Source organism: Prionailurus bengalensis, chromosome D4 (assembly GCF_016509475.1).
Source record: "Prionailurus bengalensis isolate Pbe53 chromosome D4, Fcat_Pben_1.1_paternal_pri, whole genome shotgun sequence".
Taxonomy (NCBI): Eukaryota; Metazoa; Chordata; class Mammalia; order Carnivora; family Felidae; genus Prionailurus; species Prionailurus bengalensis.
The window spans coordinates 67,113,168-67,140,391 of record NC_057359.1 but is presented as its reverse complement, the minus strand read 5'-3'; the positions used below and the strand labels follow the sequence as shown (position 1 = coordinate 67,140,391).

General features: G+C 40.0%; 1 protein-coding gene across 1 annotated transcript in view; it reads right to left on the bottom strand.

The window, feature by feature from the left end:
- The window catches only part of FKTN (fukutin), a 77,147-nt gene extending 50,653 nt beyond the window's left edge, over positions 1-26,494 (bottom strand). The window contains exons 1-3 of the mRNA XM_043567129.1: positions 26,410-26,494; positions 13,062-13,249; positions 2,340-2,399 (exon numbers count right to left, since the gene is read on the bottom strand). Of these exons, the coding sequence (XP_043423064.1) occupies positions 2,340-2,399; positions 13,062-13,166 (165 nt within the window). The 5' untranslated portion in view covers positions 13,167-13,249; positions 26,410-26,494. The remainder of the gene's footprint in view (positions 1-2,339; positions 2,400-13,061; positions 13,250-26,409) is intronic.
- Positions 26,495-27,224: the final 730 nt, after the last annotated feature.

Here is a 27,224-nt window from a genome sequence, read left to right as displayed (position 1 = left end):
AGTGAGCTGCTCTTTAATTTTTGCTCACTGATCTTGAAAGTAAACCCATTTATTTTTTTTTTAAGTTCATTTATTTATTTTGAGAGACAGAAAGAGAGTGTGAATGGGGAAGGAGCAGAGAGTGAGGGAGAGAGAGAATCCCCACTGCTGAGCCTGACATGGAGGCTCAATCACACAATCATGAGACCATGACCTGAGCCAAAATCAAGAGTCAGACACTTAACCAACTGAGCCACCCAGGCACCCTGAAAGTAAACCCTTTAAAAAAAAAATCCATTCTTTTCTCCCACCTCAAGGATCCTTCCCTGAATGAAAAAGTTGGGTCTTTCCATTGCCTTCAGACTACCGTAAGTTCATAGAGCAAAACATCTGCTATTTTATATAAATTAAAAGTTCACCCTAATACTTCACAGTTGAGGAGCCTGGTATAGGATATCCCAGACTTACCTGTTACACAGTAGTTCAAAGCCAACTGGTGCCAGCAATGACCTAAAATTATCACCTTTATTGCTGCTTCATAATTTTGAAAACCCACTTCCAATCTGAAGCTTCATGTCTCTGGTTAAAGAGAAGCCAAAGACGAAGGGTGCTGAGCCTGGGTGGCTTAGTTGGTTAAGCGTCTGACTCTTGACTTCGGCTCAGGTCATGATGTCATAGTTTGTGGGTTTGAGCCCCACATCAGGCTCTGTGCTGATGACGCAGAGTCTGCTTGGGATTCTCTGTCTCTTCTCTCTGGCCCCATGCCCCACACTCTCTCTTTCTCTCTCAAAAATAAATAAATAAACTTAAAATGTGGCAAGAAGAGAAATGCATACTTCTAAAGAAAAAAAAAGGAGAAACCAAAGACTGAAGTGCATCCACAAGAAATAACTGGTCATATCCAAAATGTATACTAATAGGATAAATGTAATTTTTTATTAGTAACAAGTAACCTAACATTGTTTTTCATTCTAAATTTGTTTAACAAAAAGGTAAGAAAACATATTTTGTAAATGTTTGGCTCTGAAATTTATAAACCCAAACAGGGACATACTGTACATATTGCTAGTTTTCCTTATCTTCAAGAGAAAACATGTTAAACATGAATAGACAATTCTCCAAAGAAGACATCCGGATGGCCAACACACACATGAAAAGATGCTCAACGTCACTCTTCATCAGGGAAATACAAATCAAAGCCACATGGAGATATCACCTCATGCCAGTCAGAGTGGCTAAAATGAACAAATCAGGAGACTATAGATGCTGTAAAGGATGTGGAGAAATGGGAACCCTCTTGCACTGTTGGTAGGAATGCAAACTGGTGCAGCCACTCTGGAAAACAGTGTGCAGGTTCCTCAAAAAATTAAAAATACAACTACCCTATGACCCAGCAATAGCACTGCCAGGAATTTACCCAAGGGATACAGGAGGGCTGATGCATAAGGGTACTTGTACCCCAATGTTTACAGCAGCTCTTTCAACAATAGCCAAATTATGGAAAAAGCCTAAATGTCCATCAACTGATGAATGGATAAAGAAATTGTGGTTTATATACACAATGGAATACTACTTGGCAATGAGAAAGAATGAAATATGGCCTTTTAGAGCAATGTGGATGGGACTGGAGAGTGTTATGCTAAGTAAAGTAAGTCATACAGAGAAAGACAGATATCATATGTTTTCACTCTCATGTGGATCCTGAGAAACTTAAGACCATGGGGGAGGGGAAGGAAAAAAAAAAGTTAAAGAGGGAGGAAGCCAAACCATAAGAGACTCTTAAAAAGTGAGAATAAACTGAGGATTGATGGGGGGTGGGAGGGAGGGGAGGGTGGGTGATGGGCATTGAGGAGGGCACCTGTTGGGATGAGCACTGGGTACTGTATGGAAACCAATTTGACAATAAATTTCATATTAAAAAAAAAAAGAAAAGGAAACATGTTGAATAGATTTTAATTCCTAATCATTGTCTTCCCTTATTCATAGTTCAATTCTGATTCATATATTTTTTCATTTGGGGATGCACCATAGTTCAGTGAGGATTTTGAAGGCAAACAGTTAGAATCTGCACTCAGCCAGGCACTCAGCCAGCCACTTATTAGCCAACTAACCTTAAACCCTCTAAGTGAACTGAGGATAACAATATGTACTGACTTCATGGAGTTTCCATAAGGACTACATGAGATACTGCATGTAAAGTACTTGACACAGGGCCTACCTCTTCCCCTCCAACACCTACTCCTATTGTCCACCAAGGTAGTTATTATCATTGTCATCATTCAACAAATCCTTATTGAGTACATACACAAATGAACTAAAAGAACATTGTAAATGAGGAATTTCATACTTATCTTACATACCCACTGTGTGCTATCAAATCCAATTCGGTTTCCCTTAGATTTTGATACACCAGCTCCATTCTAAGAAGATAACAAAAAAACATTTTAATGAATTCAAAGCTATCTTTCTCTGTCGTATTTTACTTGGCATACAGGGAACAAACTGGTGGTTGCCAGAGGGGAGAGAGTGAGGGGGATGGGCAAGATGAGTTAAAGGGAGTGGGAGATATAGGCTCCTAGCTATGGAATGGGTAAGCCATGGGGATAAAATATACATAGAGAATACAGTCAATGGTATTGTAATACTGTTGTATGAGAGGTGGTAGCTACACTTGTGGTAACCACAGCATAAATGTTGAATCACTATGTTGTATATCTGAAACGAATGTAACATTGTGTGTGAACTATACTCCAATTAAAAAAAAAAGTCAGGTCTAGAGAATCAGAAGGAAGAAAGCATTATCTGTCTTCATCTGATAAGCCCCCAAATACTTTGAAAGTAACAGGAAAAAAGAATGTCTGATGGTCTAGAGACAATGGGAAGAATGTTTCAAGCTCAGAGAAGATCCAAAGAAGTTTCTTATGCCTTGAATGTGTTCTTTACATAGAAGACAGATGGGAGGATACTAAAGAACAAGAAGAATAGCCTTACCCAACAAATGAAATATGCCCCAAGTTTCTAAAAAGGAGACTTGCGGCACTGGGGGCTCAGTGGGTTGAGTGTCCAACTTCAGCTCAGGTCATGATCTCATGGTGCATGAGTTTGAGCCCTGCATCGGGCTCGATGCTGTCAGCACAGAGACCACTTGTCTGTCTCCCTCTCTCTCTACCCCTCCCCACCCCCGCAACACACACACTCTCTCTCAAAAAAAACCAAACCAAACAAAACAAAACACAAAAAACAAAACTCATCACACTCAAAAAAATTAAAAGGAGACTTATCTCCCCACTAAACTGCAAACTCAAGGGCAGGGACCAAGTCCAATCCTTCTTTATATCGCCAGTGCCTAGCACAGTGGTTGGTAATGACTAAATACTTAATTGTGGTTTGCTAAATGGAGGGAAGGAGAATAGAAAAGAGGAAGAGAGATACTGAGTAATCAAGGTAAAGCCAGAAGTGGTCTCTCCTCATAAGCTCTGCAACTTAGACAATAACATTTTAATAGCAAGAGATATTTGAGAACAAACTACAAAGAGACAGCTCTGTAAACTTCATCCTTGAAAAGAGACTGCAAACTCTATAACATAGCCCTTGTTACTCATAGCCCTCCATGAGTTAATTAGACTAAATTTCTAAGCTGTTTGTTTTCTCTGCTGGATCATTCCCATCAGTATACAAACACGATATTATTTCTATCTTAAAACAAACAAGCAATAACTCTCTTGCATACCCACTGTATGCAACTAACAATTTTCCCCCCTAACTAACAATTAACAATTTTCCCAACTAACAATTTTCCCCCCTTAAGCAAAACCCCTAATGGGCTGTCTGTTCTTATTGCATCCAATTCCTCTCCTCTTATAAGCTCTTGAGCTTAAATTCACTCTGCCAACTATTCATCGAGATCACCAATGACCTCCATGTTGCTAAATCCAATGGTCAATTATTTTTACTCCTTATTTGATCTATCAAGAATTGTTGACCACTTGTGTCTCAAACACTTTAGTTGCATGGCTCTCCGAATCCCATACTTCTGGTTTTCCTATTTCTCTCTTGCTGCTCCTTCTTGTTCTTTGCTAGTTCTTCCACCTCCCTGATGTATGAGGGACCCCCAAAACTCAGATCATGAGACTTTTCTCCCTCTTTTTACTCTCTTTTTTCTCCCTTTTTACTCTACGTTCACTTTCTTGGTACCTCATCTATTCTAATGGCTTTAAATACCATCTGTATGCTTACCACTCTCAATTTATATTCTCAACCACACCAGTCCTTTGAACTCCAAACACAGATTCAACTATCTACTTCACCTTCTTCATTTGGATGTCAAATAGTCATCTGAAACTTAACATGTCTGGAAAAAGCTCCAGATCTCTAACCATCCCTCAAGCTTGCTTCTCATCTCAGTAAACAGCAACTTCCCCTTTCCAATTATCTAGGCCCCAAATACTAAAGTTATCCCTGACTCTTTTATGTCTCTTATACCCCACATCTAGCCCATGAACAAAATCTGGTAGCTCTACTTTCTACCACTAGTTCCCTTGTCCAAGCCATCACCATCCTGTATAAATTATTAGAATAGACTTCTACCTAGTTTGTTTTAGCCCTTGACCCTACAATCTATTCTCAACAGAGCATTCATTCTACTACCTTTTTAAAAAAATCAGATCATGTCACATATCAGCTCAAACTTTCCGATGGTTCACAATCTCACTCAGAACAAAAGCAAAAGTCCTTATGGTTTACAAGGCCCTAAACAATATAAACTCTCTGACTTTACTTACTATTCTTCTCCACTCTCACTCCTCTATAGCCACATTGATCTTTTTGCTGTTCTTAAAACTTCCAGACATGTTCCTGCCTTGGGACTTGGGACTTCCGTGCTTCCTTTGGTCTCTAGGTAGTATGCTCCTCTTCTAGATATCCACAGAGCTCATTCTTTTCAAATATGCTGTTTCCTCTATTTTTTAAATAATTTTTAAGGTTTATTTATTTTGAGAGAGAGCACAAGTAGGGGAGGGGTAGACAGAGAGAGAGCAAGAGAGAGGGAGGGAGGAAGTCCCAAGCAGGCTCTGCAGGATCAGCACAGAGCCCGATGTAGGGCTCTAATTCATGAAACTGTGAGATCATGACCTGAGCCAAAATCAAGGGTCAGACGCTTAACCAACTGAGCAACCCAGGCACTCCTGTTTTCTCTATTATAATGGCCTTCCCATCTTTCTATACCTGGAGGATTTACACTCATTTTATAAAACCAACTCAAAATATTATTTCATTCATTAAATATTCAATCATAACCTTCCTAAGTGGGTTATTCAGCAGATTTTCATTCCCTACAAACTCTGCACTTACCTAAGCTTGAAGGGTCAAGGATAAGGACATAGGAGGATACGGTTTTACAGGGGCTGACAATTATACAATTTTGGTGGTCCTTTTTAATAAACAATGCAAAAATATATTTTTCAAACTTTACCAAAATATATAGCTTTATAACATAGTCCTAAGCCTCCTTCAAGGGCCTTTGGAAGTGAGGGGCCCTGTGGTTTAAATCTCATCTATCTGGGGCACCTGGGTGGCTCAGTCAGTTAAGCATCCGACTCTTGATTTCAGCTCAGGTCATGATCTATCTCACCCTTCATGAAATCAAGCCCTGCATCAGGCTCCGTGCTCAGGATTCTCTCTCCCCCTCTCTCTCTGCCCCTCACCCTCCTCTCATGTGCACACTCACTCTCTCTCTCAAAAATAAAGAAAGAAAACATTAAAAAAAAAAACAAATAAATTTCATTTATCTTAATGGTTAATCTACCTCTGGTGAGGTACAGTTACTGGCAACCAGTGGCTACAACCATAGCTGTAAAGGAGGAATGTAGTCCCTATCAAGCAATGATCCTACAAATAGAGAACCCAAAGAATAAATAACATGACCTCTTTTTCCTCCAGGTCTTCAATCTCCAGATGATGTTTCCCCTTGGCTGACCTCCAACTAGAAAAGGGAAGGGAGCTCACCTAATGCAGTCCATTGAGGTCAGCTCCCCGAGATGCAGACTATTAAAGACAAGATCTGGAAGGGCAAACAGAGACTATCTACCATACCATGGTAAGAAATCTGGATCTTACTTCATAGGTATGCTATGCAGAGAATAACTTGATCAGATATTTAAAAAAAATAACTGGGACAGCTGTACAGAGAGGATTACAAAAGCTAGAGACTAAAGAAGAGTTCTTAAACGATAACTAGTAAAGCAGGCAGAACAAGGTTTATGAGATGTGCTTTAAAGAAGAAACATATTGTCATTTGCTTATATGTCTCTTTATATGTTTCTTAACTTCTCTTCAACCCCAAATTTCCCCAGTTTCTGACTTTCTAGACAGCAAGGATTACACTTGACCCATCATTTCATCTCATAGCCTAGTACTGTACTTGGGCACATAGTAAGTACTCGACAAACACTTGACAAACAGATGACCAAATGTTCTAAAAGAAATGCTATATCAAATCAAGCGGTTTTTCTTTTTAAAAGCTAAAGATATTTCCTATACGATTGAGTAAAAATGTAAATGAAATGAATAAATAAATGGAAAGATGGAATCAGATGCCAAAAAGGAGGGGTAGAAAAAGTCTTGTGGCTATTGAACACCACTGATAAATGAGTTAAAATAAGGGATATGTCATTAAAGAGAAAGTATTTAGGATATAGGAGGTGAAGATTTAAGGAAAAATCCTTTCATTTTTTGAAAGAATATCCAACAATCCATTTCTTACAGAAACCAAAGAACAATTCTTTATTTTTTTTTAAGTTTATTCATTTTGAGAGTGACAGAAAGAGTGAGTGGGAGAGGGGCAGAGAGAGATGGAGAGAGAGAATCCCAAGCAGACTCTGCACTGTCAGCGTGGAGCCTGATGTGGGGCTCAAAATCACGAAACATGAGACCATGACCTGAGCCGAAGTTGGACACCTAACTGACTGAGCCACCCAGGTGCCCCCAAAAACAGAATTCTTAATCCAGCATGATCATTAATCATGCCTACAGAGAATCAAACAGTAATACTTACAAAAACTGTTTGAGTTTTCAATAATTGATCTTTTTCAATTGTTTATAAATTTGTAATCCTAAGGATCAGAAACACTAACCATGGTAAATTCACCAACACTCCAGGCAGATTCCCCTTTTGCATCTCAGTGCCTTTCCTTATAGTAGATGCACTGCTCTCTAACTTTTTCCCAAGTCACTGAAGTTCTTAGTGCATAGGACTCATAAATATGATCTGACACAGTGGGAAAACTTTGCTTATTAATTAGCCAAACTGCTTGGCCAGAAAACCTATAGAGTGTAAAGTCTGGGGATACATAGAAGTATTTTTTAAATATCCCTCAATTCTAATGGAAGAAATTCTTTCATATTCTCCTGAACAATGGTGGTCACGGGGGCAGGGGATGTGGGGGAAAGGATCGGAAGAGGGGAACAATAGCATTTACCAAAGTTTACACACTAGATCAGATTATCAGATAGAATATTCTTCTTCCAGCAATGATCCGCACATTATCATTCATAATATAAGGGAACTAGCCAGTAGTCAAAGGAGAGTTTTTTTTTTTTTCAACGTTTTTAATTTATTTTTGGGACAGAGAGAGACAGAGCATGAACGGGGGAGGGGCAGAGAGAGAGGGAGACACAGAATCGGAAACAGGCTCCAGGCTCTGAGCCATCAGCCCAGAGCCTGACGCGGGGCTCGAACCCACGGACCGCGAGATCATGACCTGGCTGAAGTCGGACGCTTAACCGACTGTGCCACCCAGGCGCCCAAAAGGAGAGTTTTTAAAAATCATGATTCTTAGATGATTTTAGCAAGCAACTGACCAACTCAAAAATTTCAAAAACCTTTGTTGCCATGATCTAAATGGCTGCAAGATTAATTTCCATTTCTAATAATGGCATATGAAATTGTTCACTTTGAATAACTATTGCCACACTTGAAATCCAAACTCCCCTTCCAACTCCCTCCTGACCTTCTAACCAAACACACTTTGCAGCTCACTGCTCAGCCATAGACAGACAGTTCCAGGAGCTCAACAAGCTGGCCAAGTTTGCCCGCGGGCAGGACCAGTTGGACCACAGAGGGGATCACCCCCTGAGCCCGGCAGCCACTTCGTATAAGCCCTTCTGGGCCTGGGTACTTCAGATCTTTGGTCTTAGGCCACTCCCCACCATCTTGTCCTGCCCCAGCCTTAAGGACAGCCAGCTCAGGGGATCAGGCTTTTGGCAGTGGGCAGAGAGTAGAGGGAAGAGGCTTTTTTAAAGAGAAATGACTGTCTTTTGACACTTTCCTTTAAAAGAGTAAGCACTTCCTGTTCTTCCAACTTCAGGTTCACCTCCTATTAGGAGGTTGCTGGTGAGAGCCAGAGTAGGGACAAACCTTCCTTTATCCCTCCTCCTCCTCTGTGCCAGTGCCACTTGGAGGCTTCTTGTCTTTTCTGTTTTGACTCCTTCCCCATTCAGTGCCGAGTGTGTGTGTGCATGTGTGTACACATAAATATAGTCATAAGGGGCAAAAAAGTACATACAAGGCAAAGTAAGATATCCTAGCACAGAACCCTGTAAGGGGCTTTCTAGGTAGTAAGAGTAGCCGAATACTGCAGGCACTGAGTGCTGCTTATAGTTCTAAGTCAAGGACATTAATAAGGTTTGGCTCACCCAGTGCTTTATACAAACACAGTTCATGGGCTTTGTCTTCCTTCCACTGAGGCAGCAATACTTTATAATTTTCTATTGTGATTCAAAATGAGCCATCTTATCTATCTCGTATCTTATCAATGTTACGGTATTTTGTTTGAACATACTTGTATTTACATGTGCGACTAGCTCAATGAGTGAGGACACAAGTTTTGGGACCTGAATTTGGCAATCTTCAGCAAGAAGCTTAACATATCTGGGCTCCAGATAACTCATTTATGAAAAAAATGATCAATGAGAAACCTGTAATAATTAAATCCAATTTTATTTATCAGGCAGCAACGTAAACCTTGAAAGGACTAGAATGTGTGCACTATTCATAGCTACCATCTGCTGAGCACCTACCATATATCAAACACTGAGATGCGTTACATACATTATCTCAACCAGTAAAGCTGCCAGTAGCCCCATTTAAAGAAACTGAGGCTTAAAGAAGTTAAGTGACTTGCTGTTAAGACAAACAACCAAATAAGGAGTCAAACTCAGGATTATCTAGGCCCCAAACTCAAGAATTAATGCTGTTGCCACTTCTACCAAATTATGAGTTCCTTGAGAGTAGGACCTGTGTTCCATTTATCTCTGTATTCCTGCAAAGTGCCCTGTATACACCACGTAATCAATAAATACAGATTGAATGAGCACACATAATTATAATCAGATTGTCTAGGTTGGTGCAGTAAAAAAACAAAACAAAACAAAACAAAAAACAATGAACAACTGACATTCCATAGGGGGTCCTAGAGATAACCTTTGTGATGTAAACTGCCAGCCAATTGCTTGAAAGGTGGAGCTCACAGAAATTGCTCACAAGGTCATCACACAAGAGTTTGTATTTCAAAGGCCTGTAAGAGTTTGTATTTCAAAGATCTAGAGGGTTGTTCTAGAATCTGAAGAGTCAACTCCACCCACCTATGGAGTTTTAGCTGACCCAATAGATATACAAATTCCTTACCTTCAATGCTATCAAATAACTGGATTATTCAGACCTCATTTGGGAGATCATAGAAAGGCTAAACTTGTCTAACCAGCTAGGGCCAAAAGGAATTCTGTGGGGAGGCCCTATAAATGGTCAAAAGTAGGCCTCCTTCACTGTGGGTGGGAATGAAAACTGGTATAGCCACTCTGGAAAACAGTGTGGAAGTTTCTCAAAAAGTTAAAAATAGAGCTACCCTATAACCCAGCAATTACACTACTAGGCATTTATCCAAAGGATACAAAAATACTGATTCAAAGGGGCACATGCACCCCAATGTTTATAGCAGCACTATCAACAACAGCCAAATTATGGAAAGAGCCCAAATACCCACTGATTGATGAATGAAGATGTGGTATGTGTGTATGTATATATATACATATATATACATACACACACACACACACACACACACACACACACATATACACAATGGAATATAATATCAAAAAGAATGAAATCTTGCCATTTGCAACAATGTAGATGGAACTATGCTAAATGAAATAAGCCCATCAGAGAAAGACAAATACCATATGATTTCACTCATATGTGGAATTTAAGAAACAAAACAGATGAACATGGGGAAAGGAAGGAAAAATAAAATAAGATAAAAACAGGGATGCAAACCATAAGAAACTCTTAACTATAGAGAACAAACTGAGAGCTTCTGGAGGGGAGGTGGGAAGAGGGATGGGCTAAATGGGTGATGGGCATTAAGGAGGGCACTTGGGAGGTGCCTGGGTGGCTCATCGGTTAAGCATCCGACTTTGGCTCAGGTCATGATCTCGTGGTTTGTGGGTTCGAGCCCCGCGTCAGGCTCTGGGCTGATGGCTCAGAGCCTGGAGCCTGTTTCCGATTCTGTGTCTCCCTCTCTCTGCCCCTCCCCCGTTCATGCTCTGTCTCTCTCTGTCCCAAAAATAAATAAACGTTGAAAAAAAAAATTAAAAAAAAAAAAAAAAAAAGGAGGGCACTTGGGATGAGCTCTAGGCATTCTATGTAACTGATGAATCACTAAATTCTACTCCTAAAACCATACTTTACTATAACTAGGAAAAAAATATGCCTCCTTAACTCCAAGATATCAATAACCTTTCTTCCCTAACCTATGATAAATATTAGAGTACTCTCCTGAAGAGCCTGAAAAGATTTGTAGTCCTCAACATTTACTACTGCAGGCATTTACTACTAAAAGTAGGCTGTGATCACAGATAAAACCAACTTTTCATTCTTGCCCTACCTTTTAACACACAATCTCAGTGTCTTTCTGAATTGCCTGAAAGTTCAAACCTGACCTAAATCATGTTTGTTTGTTTTTTTTAATGTTTTATTTATTTTATTTATCCCACACATGCAGGAAGGGGCAGAGAGAGGGGGGAGACAGAGGATCCGAAGCAGGCTCTGTACTAACAGCAGACAGCCTGATGCTGGGCTTGAACCCACAAACTGTCAGATCATGACCTGAGCTGAAGTTGGATGCTTAACCTACTGAGCCCCCCAGGCGTCCTTAAAATCATGGTTTTTATGCTGATGCTGCTGATGTGTAAGTTAGTGCTGATCAAGGTTACCATTCTCCACTCTTCTGCTAATAAATCAAACAACTTTAATTGAACTAGAAATCATTTTGTGTGAATTTTCTGTCTAAGGATTCCCACAATTGAGAACACTGAACAAATGAGAAATGCAATTCAGATATAATCAGTAAGCAAAGTTTACAGAATTCTGAATTCTCTTCCTATGTTATTAGAAACTATACTAGAATACTCGAGATCCATCTGTATTTCCCTGAAGTTTAAGTGAGATCTTGAAGTTTAATAAAAAGCTGAAAGTTTAAACATTTTCCTCAACAAAATCGAAAAAATTTTAAAAGTTAGGAGCTTTTAAATAATAACATCTATTATTCTAACTATACTTACTATTTTTAAATAAAGCATTTTTTTCCGGCTGGGATAGAGAAACTAATTGTATTCCTTATAGACAGCATTTTACCTTCACACTAATAACATACCTGAAGCATCTTTTTTTTTTTAATTTTTTTTTCAACGTTTATTTATTTTTTTTGGGACAGAGAGAGACAGAGCACATGAACGGGGGAGGGGCAGAGAGAGAGGGAGACACAGAATAGGAAACAGGCTCCAGGCTCTGAGCCATCAGCCCAGAGCCTGACGCGGGGCTCGAACTCACAGACCGCGAGATCGTGACCTGGCTGAAGTCGGACGCTTAACCGACTGCGCCACCCAGGCGCCCCCCAGAAGCATCTATACTTCCACTAGCATCTGTCCCCAGCAAATTATAAAAATATGGAAGAAAAAAAACATTTCTCATTGTTTCTGTCACCTTGTCAAAATGCTTAGCAAACAGTGACTTTTAAATAAATTTTTTGAATGAGTACTGGGTATTATATGTAAGTGATCAATCACTAAATTCTACTCCTGAAACCAGGATGACACTATATGAAAATAATAATAATAGCTCATATTTATTGATCTCTTTATGACATGCACTGTTTCAAATGCTTTATGTGTATTAATTCATTTAAGCCTCACAAGTCTACGAGCTGGCATCTTTATCGTCCCTATTTTGTAGATGAGAAAACAGAGCATTTAGAAGTAATTTACCCAAGATCCCACAGTTAATAAGCAGCATAAATGAGGTTTAATCCTAAAGTAGTGTTCCTGCTTTTTACAACTAAAGCTACATGGCATTTGGGGCATCTGAGTGGCTCAGGTGGTTAAGTGTCTAGCTCGTGATCTCAGCTCAGGTCTTGATCCCAGGGTCATGAGTTCAAGCCCAGCATTGGGCTCCACTCTGGGTGTGGAGCCTACTTAAAAACATACAAAGAGCTACAATGCATTCCAGGAGAAAGGGTCAAAATAGTAGTTATTTGTGGAAAGGTCACATATAATTAAGATGGGATTTTAAGTTAATGGAGGAATTCAATAAGTGATATTGGGACAAATGGTCAACCATTTGGGAAAAACTTTAAAGTTAGAGATCTAATTCATACCTCATACTAAAATAAATTCTATTTAGTTAAAAAAAATTAAACATAAATAGTACTTGATGAAAATACAGGTGAATACTTCCACAATCTTTGGCTACTTATGACACAAAACTAGATGCCCTAAGGAAGAAAGATCTTGACAGGTTTTCTACTTAGAAATCTTTTCTACCTAGAAATTAAATACAAATGTACTGGGGGTGGGGGGTGGGGGGTGGGGGGTTATACTATGAATATAAAGTTAAAAGACAAATTAATAAACCAGGAAAAATATTTGAAATATATATGATAAAGGTGTAACATCCTTAAAACTATGCACAGCATCTAAAGAAAGACAACACCATCAGAAAAATATGTAGATAGGAACACAAAAAAAATTACCTTTGCTGATATATAGTGCTTGTAGTAGTATAATTGAAACAGCAGAAATGCAGAACTTGTCAAAGTTAAAAGCGCCAAAATCACGTTCTTGTTGATTCTACTCATTAGTCTGTGGTGCTCACTTGGTTGTCCTTTGAGAGTAACCCAGTTGGTGTCATCTTTTTTGGATAAGAAGATAATCTTGTTTTCTGTAAACAAAAAAGATATTTCTAAAGAGACAAAAACTTATTTTTACTTTTTCACCTTTAATAACTAGCAACAGAACAAAGAAAAAGTTACCTAAAGTTCCATAGCACATTCTTTTTTTTTTTTTTTTTTTTTAATTTTTTTTTCAATGTTTATTTATTTTTGCGACAGAGAGAGACAGAGCATGAACGGGCGAGGGGCAGAGAGAGAGGGAGACACAGAATCGGAAACAGGCTCCAGGCTCCGAGCCATCAGCCCAGAGCCTGACGCGGGGCTCGAACTCACGAACCGCGAGATCGTGACCTGGCTGAAGTCGGACGCTTAACCGACTGCGCCACCCAGGCGCCCCATAGCACATTCTTTGAATTGCTAACTTTCTCTCCTGAAGAAATAATCAGATATGAGACCAAACATGACAAAAACAAAAATATTTACCATGGAATTCTACAAATAACAACTGCAAATAACAAACATAAATGGGATATGTAAAAAACCTGACGTATACAGGGTTGGGGGCTTCTCCTACAGAGTTTCTGATTCAGTAGATCTGGGATGGGCTTATGAATTTGCATTTCTGACAAGTTGGCAGGCTCTGCTGATGCTACTGACCTTACTAAGAACCACTTCCACAGAGGAAACTGAGAAAAGGTTTGGTCACGAAACGTCATCTGTATGATAGCTTTTTGTTGTTTTTGTGTGATCTAGGATGTGGCCAGTTTTTATAAATATGCCATACATGTTTTCAGTTCTTTGCAAATAAAAAGAAAGTGTAAAGACAAGAAGTTTTGTTCTTTCATCTTTGGTTGCATCTGATTATTTCTTTAGGATAAGAAATTTAATACAGTTCTACTTCTTTGTATCTCCTCTGCACTGATTTTGATTAAACATATTACATTTAATTTTTCAAGTGTTTATCTTTATTCCTGTACATAGACTAACACCTCTATTACTTGATGTCTAAACTTCTTTAAAAAATTTTTAATGTTTATTTATTTTTGGGAGAGAGAGAGAGAGAGAGAGAGAGAGAGAAGAGGGGCAGAGAGAGGGAGACACAAAATCCGAAGCAGGCTCCAGGTTCTGAGCTGTCAGCACAGAGCCCGACGTGGGACTTGAACTCACGAACTGTGAGATCATGACTTGAACCACCTGAGTGCCCCTTGATGTCTCAACTTTCTACGATTTTGTTCTCCAGCTGAAAAATAAAGGGAAATCAGCAAATTTATACCTACCCTCCTGCTTTCTCTATTCATCCACTGGATAGCTGATATTCATCTTGTTACAGTTTATCAAAAAGAACTTATAAACACTATTTACCTTGAGTTCTCGCATTGTTCAAAAACACTTGTCAACTCATAGTTGTGCTGAGGTCACAATTTCTTTCCCCCTGACAACTTGTAGATTTTATACAATAATGCTATAATACTAAATATCCCCTGACAATATCTGATCCTTCCCCTAGCACTCCCCTTTAAATTTTTTCAATTAAAAAGTTGACCCTTTTTGGGGCCCCTGGGTGGCTCAGTCGGTTGAGTGTCGACTTCAACTCAGGTCATGATCTCGCAGTCCATGGGTTCGAGCCCCGCATCGGGATCTGTGCTGACATCTCAGAGCCTGGAGGCTGCTTTGGATTCTGTGTCTCCCTTTCTCTCTGCCCTCTCCAGCTCGTGCTTGGTCTCTGTCTCTCTCTCTCAAAAATAAATAAACATTAAAAAAAATTTTTTTTTAAGTTGACCCTTTTATTTGTTTTTTTGTTTTTGTTTTTTTAACATTTATTTATTTTTGAGACAGCATGAACGGGGGAGGGGCAGAGAGAGAGGGAGACACAGAATCGGAAGCAGGCTCCAGGCTCTGAGCCATCAGCCCAGAGCCTGACGCGGGGCTCGAACCCACGGACCGCAAGATCGTGACCTGAGCTGAAGTCGGACGCTCAACCGACTGAGCCACCCAGGCGCCCCTAAGTTGACCCTTTTAATGTGATGAGCAGAGAATGCATTCCTTACCTATGAAAGCCAATTTTTTCCAAAACTAGGTTATGTAATGATGTTGATGAATGTACAGCTGACCTGTGAACATAGGTTTGAATTGCCTGGGTCCACTTATACGTGGATTCTTTACAGAATGTACTGTAAATGTATTTTCTCTTCCTTAGGATTTTTTTCTTACAATTTTCTTAATATTTTCTTTTCTCTAGGTTACCTTATTGTAAAAATATAGTATATAATACATATAATATACAAAATATGTGTTAATTGACTGTTTATGTTATCAGTAAGGTCAGCAGTAGGCTATTTGTAGTTAAGTTTCTGAGGCGTCTATAACATACTGATTTTCAACTTCATGAGGAGGCTGGTGTCCCTAATCCGCACACTGTTCAAGGGTTAATGTATACTAGCTTTTCTTCATCATGTGTCCTTCCAATCTGTAGAACCAAGATTTCTTTTTTTAGTGGGAAGTTTAAGTTATATGTTTGAATATTCTTCTGTTCTAATGTTGAATTCTCTTATTTCCAGAACACACACCTGAGCATGTTTCATCTCCTCATTCCCATTTCACTTCATTCAACTTCCAAAAGCTTGTTGTCATGCCCTTTACTGACTTTTCAACAATGTTCATTCTCCTTTTTGCTTCCCATATGGCCTTTTATTTCTCCGATTTTATTTTTCTTTCTTTCTTGAGCTCTGCCAGTATATGGTTTATCATATACTGTTGTCTTATTATTTCTTCCTAGCTAATTAACTTTGTCTATTATTTTAAATAAGTGATTATTTCACGGCACATGGGTGGCTCAGTCAGTTAAGCATCTGACTTCAGCTCAGGTCATGATCTCACTGTTCATGAGTTCGAGCCCCGCATCAGGCTCTGTGCTAACAGCTCAGACCCTGGAGCCTGCTTCAGATTCTGTCTCTCTCTCTCTCTCTCTCTCTCTCTCTCTGCCCCTCCCCGACTCGTACTCTCTCTCAAAAATAAATAAACATTTAAAAAAATTTAAAGAAGTGACTGTTTCATTCAATTTGTTAGGCCAACAGTTTTCTCATGGGTTCTTTGTCACTTGTTTTTCCCTGTTTCTTTTTTCCTTTTCTCTGGTAGCATTTTTGGGGAGATAACTGTGCTCATTTCCTTTTTCTTATTTACCTGTGAATGATGTGAACTCTACTCAGATCAGTTATTTGCAAGAGGCCTGTGGAAGGAAGAAACAAGCTGTGTTCTGGACTAGAAGATAGTCTCTAATATACAAGAAAGCATTTTATGACACAGTGTTTTGTGCATGTGTGTGTGTGAGAAAGACAAAGACAATGTGTCTGAGAACAAGTGAGAGAAAGTCATTTAGCCGTTACTCCTTGCCTCACCAAGAAAGTGATTCCTGCAAAGATGGGGTCTCTCTGTATGTTTTCTTATGTCCTCTTCCTTTCCTGCTAGTTCATGCTGCCAAACAATCCAAGGAAGCTCTTACTGCCTTCCTATGCATCCTGTTGCTACTGGAAACAGAAGATCTCTCCCTGACTGCACTGCCAGCTCTATCTGAGATCTCTTCCCAACAGTATCCTCTTTCAATCTCTTCCTGCTTACGGGAACCTTTCTCAAATATTTTGATTTGGGTTATAGGATTCCTGGTCTCACCAAAGATGTAATCTCTGTCTCTCAATCTCCTTGTTGTTTCAGGGTAATTTCAGACAGAAGGGGGTACAAATGCCTATACTCTGCTATCTTAAAAACTAGAAGTTTTGGTTTCGAGTTTTAAAACAACACAAATGAGCTTCCAGAGCTGAAGACTACATGAAGCAAGCACTATATTATATAAAGTCAACAAACTACTTAAGAGAAATGATACTAACAGTAATATGAATAATTCACTTGATTTACAGATGATGTATACAGCAAAAATAACTGAATAAGTCATAATCATGTTGTCTCCTAAAACAATGAAAACTAGCAACATAAATAAAATAACATTGATGATGGTATTAGTTTTTGCTGTCAGCTAAAAGCTGCTAAAACAAATACTCTGATAAGGGCAGCTAACAAGATAAGAAGAAGAATGTCCTTCGTTTTCAATATTTCAGCTCAGTTTCTTGTGGTTCTAGTAAATAGTACATCAGCATATTGTCTACTGATTCTATGTAATTTTCTAAAGTGGCACTGAGAGTGCACCATCACTTAGCCTCTTCTGTGCCTGAATTCATAAAGAGAAAGAAAGCATAAAAGGCCTATGTAAACCACGACAGAAACATAAAGACCAAATTAATATCTTGTTCTCTCTTTGGACATGTCTATAATCTACAATTAATTTTTACATGAAATAAACCTCCACAACATATCATCAATCACTTAACTCTACTGTTATTATCAGGATGACATCTAATTAACTTTATTTCATTATTTTCTATAAATGCCGAGGCAATTCAATTGCCAAGGAGGAGCGTTAGCCTGTCAAAACATTCTTCTTTGCTAGCACCATCTTTAAAATGAAAAATGCAGGAGCGGCCTGCATGGCTCAGTCGGTTGAGCATCCAACTCTTGATTTCAGCTCAGTTCATGACCTCATGGTTCATGGCTCAGCATGGAGCCTGCTTGGGATTCTCTCTCTTCCTCCCTCTCTGCCCCTCCTTGGCTCCTGCACATGTGCATGCACATTCTCTCTTAAAAAAAAAAGAAAAAAAAAAGACTTTAAAATGAAAAATGTGGTACTTAAAAAAAGAGTGGCTTACTGATTTTTACCTCTCAAATATGTCTGGCATCAACTCCCTCTTCTTTCTTCACCATCAATCTAATTTAGACTCTAATTGTCCTCATTTTACCTGGAGCCCCCATCTCTACTTTCTACCTAGCCATAATCTCACCTTTACAGTGACAGATATATCGAGTTGCTGAGATATGATTCAAGTTATGCCATGATAAAATTTCTTCAATGGTTCCCCACCACCTACAAACAAAGTTCAAATTCCATGCAATGGCCTTCTAGAGGCAAATTCCATAGGCTTCTTCCACTTCACACACTCTATGATTTTTGCCCAAGAATTCCTGGAATACATACCACACTTTCCTGTGTCTGCTTTTGCTCATTCCCTCGTGTGAAATGTTTTCCCCCATTTCTATAAAACCAGCCCTACACCTCTTTTCATAACTCCTCTCAAGTAACCATTGTACAAAGTCTATCATGCTCTTCTGAGTCACAATTAGTTTCTCCTACCTCCAAACTCCTAGTTTTACCTTCCTGCAAGGAACGTTTATTGCCTGTCTTAACAGCATAGATGCTGCAAAAATGCTAAGCACTGGGATACAATGATAAATAAGGTACAGTTTCCTACTTTCTAAGACTTTAGAGATGAGTATAAGTTTCCCAAAGAAGAATGGTGGGGTTGATGGGGATGGAAGGTGTGATATGCCTAAAGAACAGCATGGGGAATGTTTTCCAAAATGCACAGGCCCCATTCCTTACCACCCCCACATCAATTAAAAACCACCACTCAAGGGGCACCTGGGTGGCTCAGTTGGTTAAGCGTCTGACCTCGGCTCAGGTCATGATCTCATGGTTCGTGAGTTCAAGCCCCGCATCAGGGTCTGTGCCGCCGGCTCAGAGCCTGGAGCCTGCTTCGGATTCTGTGTCTCCATCTTTCTCTGCCCCTCCCCTGCTCACACTCTGTCTCTCTCTCTCTGTCTCTCTCTCTCTCAAAAATAAATAAAAATACATTAAAAAATAAAAAAACAAAAAAACCCACTGCTCCAGTTTGTGATAGACTTTCTCAGAGACAAACATGGAGGAAATGTATATAGTGTAACTGCCATGAAGGAATAAGCACAAGTGACTATGGGAGCACAAGGAGAGGCAAGTAACACTAACACTTTTACTACTTTGCATTTTGAATTATACCTATTAGTACGTATGAATCACTTCCCTAGCAGCCTAAAACTGATTGAATTAATATCAAGAAGTAACATGTGTGCTAAGTATACTCAAATACATGGCACAGTGCTCAAGAGCACACAAATCATTTTTTAAAGTTTTTATTTTAAAAAGTTCTCTGTCCTGCAGGAACTTTTATGATAAAGCAAAATCTGAAATATGAAAAAGTGATTTTTTTCAGAATTGAAAACTCATACTTTTTCCACCTCCTGAACAATAAACATTTAAAAATAACATAGAGAGAAATATGGCATAGAACCAAAATAAAAATATTTTTTGTGTATACATTTCTTTTTTTTTTTTTTAATTTTTTTTTCAACGTTTTTTATTTATTTTTGGGACAGAGAGAGACAGAGCATGAATGGGGGAGGGGCAGAGAGAGAGAGAGGGAGACACAGAATCGGAAACAGGCTCCAGGCTCCGAGCCATCAGCCCAGAGCCTGACGCGGGGCTCAAACTCACGGACCACGAGATCGTGACCTGGCTGAAGTCGGACGCTTAACCGACTGCGCCACCCAGGCGTCCCTGTATACATTTCTTTTTACATGGGACATTTTAGCTATCATAATAAAAGTTCTGGGGAGGACAGGTAATGTATTTTCTTACTTAGGTAAAGCTTTCTAAAGAAGGCAGTATATCATTTCTAATGGAAAAGAGAAGGAGTATTGCACAGATAATAAGTTAAAATGAGGGGAGAGGTGCCTGGCTGGCTTAGTCGGTAGAGCTGAGGGTCTTGATCTCAGAGTTGTGAGTTCAAGCCCCATGTTGGTGGTAGAGTTTACTTACATTAAAATAAATAAATAAATAAATAAATAAATAAATAAATAAATAAAATGGGGCAGGGGGAATAAAGGAAAAAAAAGGCAGCAAATGTTTTCAGAAAATACATAATGCAGACACTAAGGGAGTTATGAAGTTTCAGTAAACCAAGTATCTTTAAGTTCTAATGAAAACATGAAGTTAATATAAGTGTGGTATATTGCAGCACAGAATTCGTCTCAGATGACATGGAAGCCTGCCGTAACTAGTGCCATAAACTAAGATTTGGCAACGAAGAAGAAAGGATTGGGTAGATCTGCTTCCCAAATGAGGCTTTAATGGCTTATGGGTGTCAGAGCCATCAATCCTCTCGGTCTTTGGGCCTGGGATAGCCAGAGCCCAAGACTGGTCACCTCCAGCCAACAATAAACACATTTGTATCCTTTATTATCAATTCCACTATGTGTCAAGATATGAAAAAGGTTGGAAAAAACTGGTGGTAGATCAAAGCCATACACAAAGGTGACAGAAAAATGGGAAGTTCAAGACAGTTCTAAGGCTCTCTCTACAAGCCAAGAGCAGTATTTCATACTCTTTTGGCTTCCCATTTGCCCCTTTCACATCATTCGTTCTTTGAAGGTAACGGCAATGAAAGACTTTGGCACCTGGGCTTACCTGACATCCCATGACAACACCACCACTCTTTTTGAGAATCATCTGGGTTAGGGATGTTTGAAGGATGTCTAACCGCCTAACTTTTTTATTCCACTTTCCCCTACTCCTGCCTTCTGGATCACCTCTCTTGACATCAGAGGCCCTCCAACAAGAAATGACCAGCCCTGATAACTAATTTAGGTTCATAAGATGTAGCCTGTCAATGCTGCTGCTAGGGACAATGCCCTCAATGTCCCAACTTATTCAGGGACATTAGAGAGAAAGAGAGAGGCATGGGTGGTATGAATTAGACAGAACTGAGATTCAAATGTGGCTTGCACTGCAAAATAAAACAGGAGGCTAACCGACAGAGAAGAGGGTAGTGTAATTAGGCAAAGGCATGATTAGAGAGATGAGGCAGCATTTTAGAAAGCATAAAGAGAAAATGCTTCTGTAAATGTATTCAAGACGAAGGCATGAAAAAATCAACATCCAGCTGCTAGAAGCAAAAAAAAGGCCTGGTAGATGCTATCCATCTTCCCTAAATACTGCCCATCCTTCATGTTGTTCATTTCCTTTCCTTTTACAGCTAACTTCTGGAGAGTTATCAGTAGCCTGGAAGTTAAAATTCGACTGCAAGGTGTTAAGAATTCTCTTTATCTGCTTATCACTCATTCACTTCTTAACCCTTTGCAATATAACCTCTACCTCAACATGTTGACACCTGATATAAAATTTTTTTTTCTCCATTTGATGCTCCAGAAAGTTGCAAATATATAGTGAGTGACTCCTTACAGAATGACTATGGAGTGATGAGGTGTTGGGAAAGAGTGTCTGGTAACCTAGATAAGAAAGGCTAGCCAAGAAAGGAAGTAAAGATAGGAGGGGACTGATATTACAAGGGCAAAGGAAGAGGGTGAAGGAAGTGGTGTTGTCTCAGATGCCTATGATTCTCTGCTGGATATAAAATCCAGATGTTAGTTCCATTTACATTCTCTTGCTCTTAATCATTTTTTTGAGACAGAGAATGAGATGGAGGGGCAGAGAAAGAAGGGGACAAAGGATCCGAAGTGGGCTCGGCGCTGACAGCAGCAAGCCTGACGGTGGGGCTCGAACTCATGAGCCGTGAAATCATGACCTGAGCTGAAGTCAGCCGCTCAACCAACTGAGCCACCCAGGTGCACCAATCATTTTTTTAGAGAGTGAGAGAGTGAGTGAGTGAGCAAGGGAGAAGGGCAGAGGTAAAAAGAGAATCTTAAGCAGGCTCCCTGCTCAGCATAGAGTCCGACATGGGACTCAACCCTATGACCCTGGGATCATGACAGCCAAAATCAAGAGTCAGATGCTCAGTTGACTGAGCCACCCAGGCAACCCTGCTCTTAATCATTTTATTAGTTATACTTCCCATAATATGCTGGATTAGTTATAAATATTCCAGCTGACTGCTGCCAGGTCTTCTTGAACATTCCACTAGCACCTAAAACAAGTAACTGTCCACCTTCACACCAGATCTCTTCCATGACTTGACCATCTATTCTTGTTAATAGTATCCCTATTTCTCAATGATTTATGTTCAAAACAGTTTCTGTGGTTCTCTCTATCTAATGAGTCAACAAACTGTATACCCTTCTCAGTGCTTCTAAAAGCTATCATTTCTTTTCCATTTTCCATCTGCAGTATAGTTAGCCTAATTTAACGGCCTTATTACCTCTGCCTACATGAATGAATGTCCTACTACCAGGCTTTCCTCAAAATATCCATCTTAGGGGTAAACGTCAAATTACTTCTAACATACCTCTTGGTGTCACTTCCTTTGCTTTAAGACCTTCTATGGCTCATTTCGTACTATTCTTTTATATGAATCCACTGGTACAGTACCATCTCATCTACGTGCCTTCACCTATGCTACTCCTTCTATCTATAATGCTTTCTCCCCCTACCTCCCGGTCCCTCTCACTGCCTACTGAGTAGTTAAGAGTATAGGCTCTTCAAATCCAGCTCTGCCACTTGCAGCCTGTATGGCTTTGGGCAAGTTACTTTATGTCTCTATGTCCCCATCTTTAAAAAGGATCTATAAATTGTACTTAACTCACAAGGTTGTTCTGAGGATTCAACAAATTAATACATGTAAAGCACTGAATAGCATCTAAGAACATCACAGAGTACACAGTAATGCTAGCAAGCATTAATAAGTCATCTTAAAGGTCTATTAATAATTCCCTCTGCTCTCGGACAATTAAAGTCCCCTTCCCTTATGTTCCCACAGCACTGTATATTTGTACTATTTCTGCAGTCAGTCTTAAATTATAGTTCCCAGAGACAGGAGGCTATCATTCATGTTTCTGTATCCCCCAGTATTCCACATTCCAAATTTTTCCACAGAATTTAAGCACAAATTTAGAGTTAAAAAGCAACTTTATACATATGATGGACCTCTGTTGCCCCAGAAGAGTTGTGTGTGGCTGGAAGAGTACAAAGGCATTTGAGATGAGTGACGAATGCAAGCTGCGGCACATGAAGAGTAACAGCCAGAGTTTATGTCACACAGGTCCGTTTGGTTTGCTACCTCATTCATTCATTCTTCCACTAACTTCACAAAAATTGCTGAGCCCTAGGTACTAGACACAGGGCAAGCTGCTAGCAGTTCTCTGTTACAAGACTACAGAGTATAGACAAAAGATTATGGTTACTTCAAAGGCAGTGGAAACGTGGAAGAACCAAGGATTTCTTCTGACCCAAACACTTACATAAGCTATTCTATGGATTCATTTAAGACCTCCCTTAGTTAGCGTACACATCAGAGTTAAGAACAGTGGTTGTTTTTGGGTTGGGTGGAGTGTAGGCATTTTGTTTTTCTATTTATCCTATGGGATATCAATTGGATATCCTATGGGAGTATCAATTGATTTTCAAATACAAAAAAAAAAAAAGAGTAAGTTTAAAAAAAAATTAAAAAGTCTTTCATTCTATGAGTCAATTAACAAGTACTCATTTACTACAGCTCACACATTATAAGCTTCAATTATATTAATATCTACCCATTTTTTGAGTGACAGAATGGTGTTAAACCCAGTTACTTTTAACTGAGCAAAGTCTTCCCCTCAGAAATGCACGTACTTAATTGCTTGGTTGAGGACATTTGGGTACTGAGCTCAGTAAAACTATAGAGCTAATAGAATCAAACACAGGGCTCAGAATGTATCAAGTACTTGGGATAACATATAAAGTGTAAACATATGCACACATATTAATCTGAATGGACATTCGCCAAAAATCAATAATGGGGTGGGGGGAATTGGGTGATTTTTACATTGTTCCTTATGCTTTTCTATACTGTCCCAATGTTGTTATAATGATCATACGTTATTTTCATAAAAGCAATGAACTAACAAAAACAGATGAGGAGCAGGAGTAGTAGTGGTTTAATAATTGCCATATTTGCTAGACAGGATCTAGATCTTTGCTACTTAAAAGCTTGGTCCTCTGACCTGCAACATCAACATCATGTTGGAGTTGGTCAAAAATACAGAAAGAGAAGCCCTACCACAGACTTCGAATCTACATTTTAACAAGATCCTCAGGTGACTCATATGTCCATTAAAATTTGAAAAACAGTGACCTACAAAGCTAAGGCCTTTACATGCGGGAATAAGAGGAACATCTGCCTTGTTCATTAGTATATCCTTAGCACCCAACAGTAGCTGAAACGCTATTTGTTGAATAAATATGTTAGTGATATTACTTCTGAGTGGACCATTAGAAAGACAGTGGAGATTATATTTATTTTAGTTACTTGTCTTCTGCCAGAGTCCCCAGAAATGGGTGCTTAATATTTGCTGCAAATGCTGTTAAATTACTTCAACAATAATGTCGGCCCCAATGATCTACCATTACTACATGTAATCTTTTATAAAAGAACTCCTTGCTCATTGCTCTGAGAGCCACACGTCTCCTTCAATCATTTTTCTAGCCTCCTATTCATGGGCACATCCTCTACTCTATTACATTCCTCAAAGCAAATTTATTTTAAGATTTTAACTACCACCTCTGAGAGAAAACTTACTATTTAAGTTCCAATCTATGAACTCCATCTGCCTACATTTTAAAGTCGATTTCCTGCACCTCAAATTTAGTTATGTTCAAAATTAACAATTTTATTTGCCATCAACTATCTCCCACCCCCATTTCAGAAGAAGGTAGCTCTTCATTCTTAGACTCATGTTTTGTAGGTTTTAGAGGAAAGAGACCACCTCATCCAACAATATTTTACAGAGGGCAGGTTCAAGAATTAAATGACAGCCCAAGAGGCTAATTACTGGCAACACCAGAGCTACAATCTGAACCACCTTACTTCCAATACATTATTGCATGCTGGAATTCTGACAGAACTCTTCAGTCTTGTCAATCGCATTTAAATACACTTTTTAGAAACCCAGGTTCTAAATTATCGATCGCCTAAATCCAAGAAACCAAGTCCTGTATATTGCTGACATTTCTCTCATTCCTTTTTCTTCCTTTTCAGAGCACACTGCACTTTCCTTCCACTTGGGGTTCCTTCGGTACCCAGTGCCATCCTTCCCAAGTCCTCTATGCCCTGGAAACCTAAGAGACTCTAAAATAGGAATGCCTCTTCCTGCCTTTTCTATCTTTATCCATGGTGCTTAACAGAGGTGGTTCCTGGTAGGGTCAAACCCTACCTATCCTCAGAGTATACCAGCCTTTTCTATTGGGCTTTCCTCTTTCCCAATTCCTAATGTGCTGCTCCATCGCTCATTCTGGTATCTGTTCATAGGCTGACGTTTATTCTACGGAAACCTATCTTCAAAAATAGAACCTGACATCATGTAGGTCCTCTCTTTATGCTTGAGAAAACCAAGGCCCTGAGAGAAGTGACTTGCCTCATGTTATTTGAGAAACTGGTGATGATGATGAAATCTAAACTCAGTTTTCCTCATTTCAATTCAAAGCTTGTTAACAGCCCCTTCTATATATATCCGGTCTTTCCCGACATCCCCCAACTGACAGTGCAAACAAAAGGCAGACATCAAAGCCAAATGAAACTTTATTAGGCATGGCTAGCTGCGCTCACTCATGAAGCACAAAACCGGGCGCTTCAGTAAATATTTCTCCAAATGAACTAAAAGTTGAACCCACGGGGAAGGCATCAAAAGAGAGTTGGTTAATTAAATCATCCCTCTCTGTAAGGCTGTTGTAGTTCTCCACTGTCCATGGGAGAACACCACACTCACAGAGCATCAAAATACTTCCCCTCTGAGATCCAACGTTAGCTGCTGCCACATTCCTGGCCTTTCCTTTCCTGTACCCATTCCTCCGGCCACTACCCCAGTAAGCATGCGGTACTGCCAAAACCTGGCAGTTTCCTTCATGCTTCTGCACCCTTGCACACATCGGTCCCACAACCTGCAGTGCTCCGCCCTACCCCTCACCCCCAATGCCTATCGTCTCCCAAATCCTGAGATGGCTCTCACCACCCTGCTCAAACGTCACTACCCCGACCGGAGTCTACGAAGGTTTCGATCGGCCTCCAAAACTGAACCTGTCCCCAGATGCGGATTTCTACTTGCTGACAAGCCTAGGAACGTGGGAAGGACCGCCCTGGCTGTGAACTGGGTATCATCCCCCGTCCCCCGCCCTCCGCCCTCCGCCCTCCGCCCTCCACCAGGAGCACGCTCAGCCCGTGGCCGGCCCCGACCACTGGGGGGCTGGGGACACAGGTGCCCAGAATGCTGAGGAATGCCCGGTGGCGGCCCCCGAGCCACCGGCGATACCAGCCCGAAAGCGCACACCCATCCCCACCGCGACCAAGCGGCGTCTCCGGTACCTTACCTTACCCAACAGCAGCGGCAACTCCGCTTTACGGCATTCACAGCAACCGCTGCAAAAGGTGCCGTCAAGTGCAAAGCCGTGGCTCTCTGGTTGCTGTGGGAGACGCTCCTGCTGTACTGTCCTGGACCTCAACGTATCCGCTGCGCCTGCGACTTCACCGCCCGAAGTTTACTGATCCCTGACGATTCTTAGCTTTTGATATCAGGCCACTTAGCCAAAGCCCTTTCGGCGCTTGCCTTCCTAACAACTACAGTAGCGCAACGAGGCGACATAAAATTTAGGAAGTGGAGCAAGAATTGGAGGCACCAGCTGAGCTGTGCTTCTTGAAGCGTGTGAGTTTGGCAGATAAAATATAGAATGCCAGTTAGATGTGAATTTCAGATAAACAACAGTGTTTTTTTTTGTTTTGTTTTTTGTTTTTTGTTTTTTACTGCGTGTGAGCTAAACAGAGGAATTCAGAATAACTCCCTGAATTCTGGTTTGGGTACCATTAGATGAGATGGGGATGTAGTGGGAGATAGCAGCTGTGATTAATATTGCTCGTGAGGTTGAGGTGCACGGCATCCCATCTCCATAGGACTATTACACTCGGGTTTAGGTCTGGAAATATACACGCATACAGTTCCGGCCTAGTTCTTAACTTCACAGTGTAATACAATGAATTGTTAAGGGCCAGAAATGTCAATTTTGACATGAATTTTAAAAACTATACAGCACTAAATAAATTACTGTAATTTTAGGTTCTTTATACAAAATTATCAGTCCATACTAAAAACTGAAAATACTCCTTTTGTATATTTGAGTTTTCTAAACTT